Source organism: Condylura cristata, unplaced genomic scaffold, assembly GCF_000260355.1.
Source record: "Condylura cristata isolate star-nosed mole 26May11 unplaced genomic scaffold, ConCri1.0 scaffold00004, whole genome shotgun sequence".
In the NCBI taxonomy this organism is placed as follows: domain Eukaryota; kingdom Metazoa; phylum Chordata; class Mammalia; order Eulipotyphla; family Talpidae; genus Condylura; species Condylura cristata.
Genome location: NW_004567105.1, coordinates 8643181 through 8645392, shown reverse-complemented (window position 1 = coordinate 8645392; position 2212 = coordinate 8643181). Strand labels below are relative to the sequence as shown.

The 2212-nt window shown below is 49.2% G+C and overlaps 1 protein-coding gene across 1 annotated transcript in view; it reads left to right on the top strand.

The window, feature by feature from the left end:
- The window catches only part of TCP11L2 (t-complex 11, testis-specific-like 2), a 22284-nt gene that overhangs the window by 12762 nt on the left and 7310 nt on the right, over positions 1–2212 (top strand). The window contains exon 7 of the mRNA XM_004676474.2: positions 749–846. Coding sequence (XP_004676531.1) covers positions 749–846 — 98 coding nt within the window. The remainder of the gene's footprint in view (positions 1–748; positions 847–2212) is intronic.

Sequence of the window (2212 nt, the reverse complement as noted above, 5' to 3'; positions counted from 1 at the left end):
CATGGCTGTGACCACTTGACCGCTTCATAGTGCTGTGCTTTAACCCGTTGCACCACCTGGGGGCCCGCCAGGCTGTTTTGACGCCATCATTTTCCTGTAGTGAAATGTTCACCAGCTTTACTGATCCAGCCTGCTACAAAGTCTTCAGGAGAGTGACCTCTCTGTCCTTCAGAAGTGTCACATAATCCAGTGGAGATTTTGGTTTAGCTAAATTCACTCCCCAGTGTCAAGCCTTCACTGCATACGAGAATCCCTTTGATTGTGCCTCTGGGTCATCTTTTGGGAGTCCTACCCAAGCCAGAAGAGCCCTGGTGTTGGGCAACGAGCAGATCTTCCCAGGAGGAGGCAGCTCCTGCTGCTGGCGCCCCTCACGGTGCTGGAGGACTGCACCCCTCACTCTTCTCCGGAAGGAGAGGCACTGACCCTCCCACACGCCTGTCCACTACTCAGAAAACACACTTTTTTAAAAAAGAAAATCTTAGACTATTAAAGACTATTGGTTAAGAGTCCAAAGGAGCCTCCGTGGTTACAGAACCCAAAGTTCTCATTTTAAACTGATGCTCGAGAGAGAGACTGAGGCTGGCTACAGGCAGCACAGCACAAAGGGCCAAACCGAGGCCTGAGCTCTGACTGTCAGCGGCCCCAGGACCTCAGGTGACAAGGAGCCTTCTCTGGGTCTGCAGCGGCGCGCCCCCTAGAGTTTCTCGGCACTGGGTGACCATCGCTCTCTGGACTGTTTACTATTCAGCCTTTCGTGGCTGCCCCCTCCTACATGCTGCTGATGGGTAATGTGGTTACTAGGAGGACGGGCTTTGGGGTCAGACAAGCCGGGGTCTCAGCCCCAGGGTGACTGACATGTCATGTGCCCTCCAACAGGTCCTGGTTCTCCCTGAGCCTCGCTGCCTCACGGTCGTAGGGGAATCGCATTGTACTTAGCTTGGAGAGCTGAGACCTTAAGACGATTCATGAAGCGCTTAGCATGGGTGTCTGGCGCGCACTGACTGCTTGGCGAATGTCGGCTTCCAGTCCCTGTTCAGCTGTTCACCCATTCTCTCCATTGTTGTTCTGCCTTTTTGGTTGTTTTTATTACTTTGTTTGGTCCCCTCCTCAACTTGTATTAGAAAATGAACAGGTCAATTCTCAGTTACCCTCACCCTGGGCAACGTAGCCGCATTCCATTCATAATATCAAAGAGAAGAAATGATGCCAGACAGTCAGTGCGTCCAGATGTGATTTACACTTGGGGTGTGATTCGTCTCCAAAACTAACAAGAGTTTTGCCTTCTTTGTTGTGAAAGGGAAGCCACGGTTTATGCCGAAATTAATTTTTCCTTTAGCTCAAGAACTCACTGATTAAAAGCAGGAGAACGCTAGGGATAGTCCCTTGTAGTGGGTCAGAAAATAGAAACTGCCATGAAAAGGTGGGTGGCTTGGTGATGGGAAACCCATGGGGATTACAACTGAGATGAGATGTGAAAATAAACTATTATATTATAAAAAAACAAAAAACAACTGCCGTGAAAAGGTTACCTTTGGCTTGTGGGACCCCAGACGCACGTGCAGTGTGGTTTTTTAACAGGGGTCACTTGAGGCAGAGCACTAAGGACTTGTTTCCTGTTGTTTGTGATTCTACTGATGAAAAACAGTTTTTCTCTTTTTCTTCTTCTCATTAAGCATCGGTCATGCTTACCTATCTGCTACGAGCTAACATGATCACATAGCAGGGTTAGTGGTAGAGATAGGATTTGAACTCAGGTCCACACAGCCACACAGCTTAGGCTCTAACCACTCCCCACACTGCCTCCTGTCACCAGGCTCTTCTCTCATCCTCTGACACCCATTTTGTGCAGACTTACCTTGAAGTACCTTTCAGGATGGTGAGATGCCATTTTCCATCATCATTTCCCAAAGTGTGACCCCAATAGTGTCCTTTCTCATTGTTTTTTTTTTTTTAAGATTTTATTTATACATACAGAAATTTATGCATATAGAACTGGGGTACAGGGCAGTGGTGCAGGGGCGGTGAGAGGATTCACCAGAAACAGTCGGGGGCAGAACAGGCAGAATCAACTAGGTACACTGTTGAGGGGAGCAGCAAGCAGGTCAGGAGAGGTCTGCCGCGCCATGTGGGTCAGCTCCCTGGCCTGGGATCAAACTCGCACTGAAGTGGCCATGGCCCCGGCTTGGCTTAGCTTCACAGTGCAGCTTTCCAA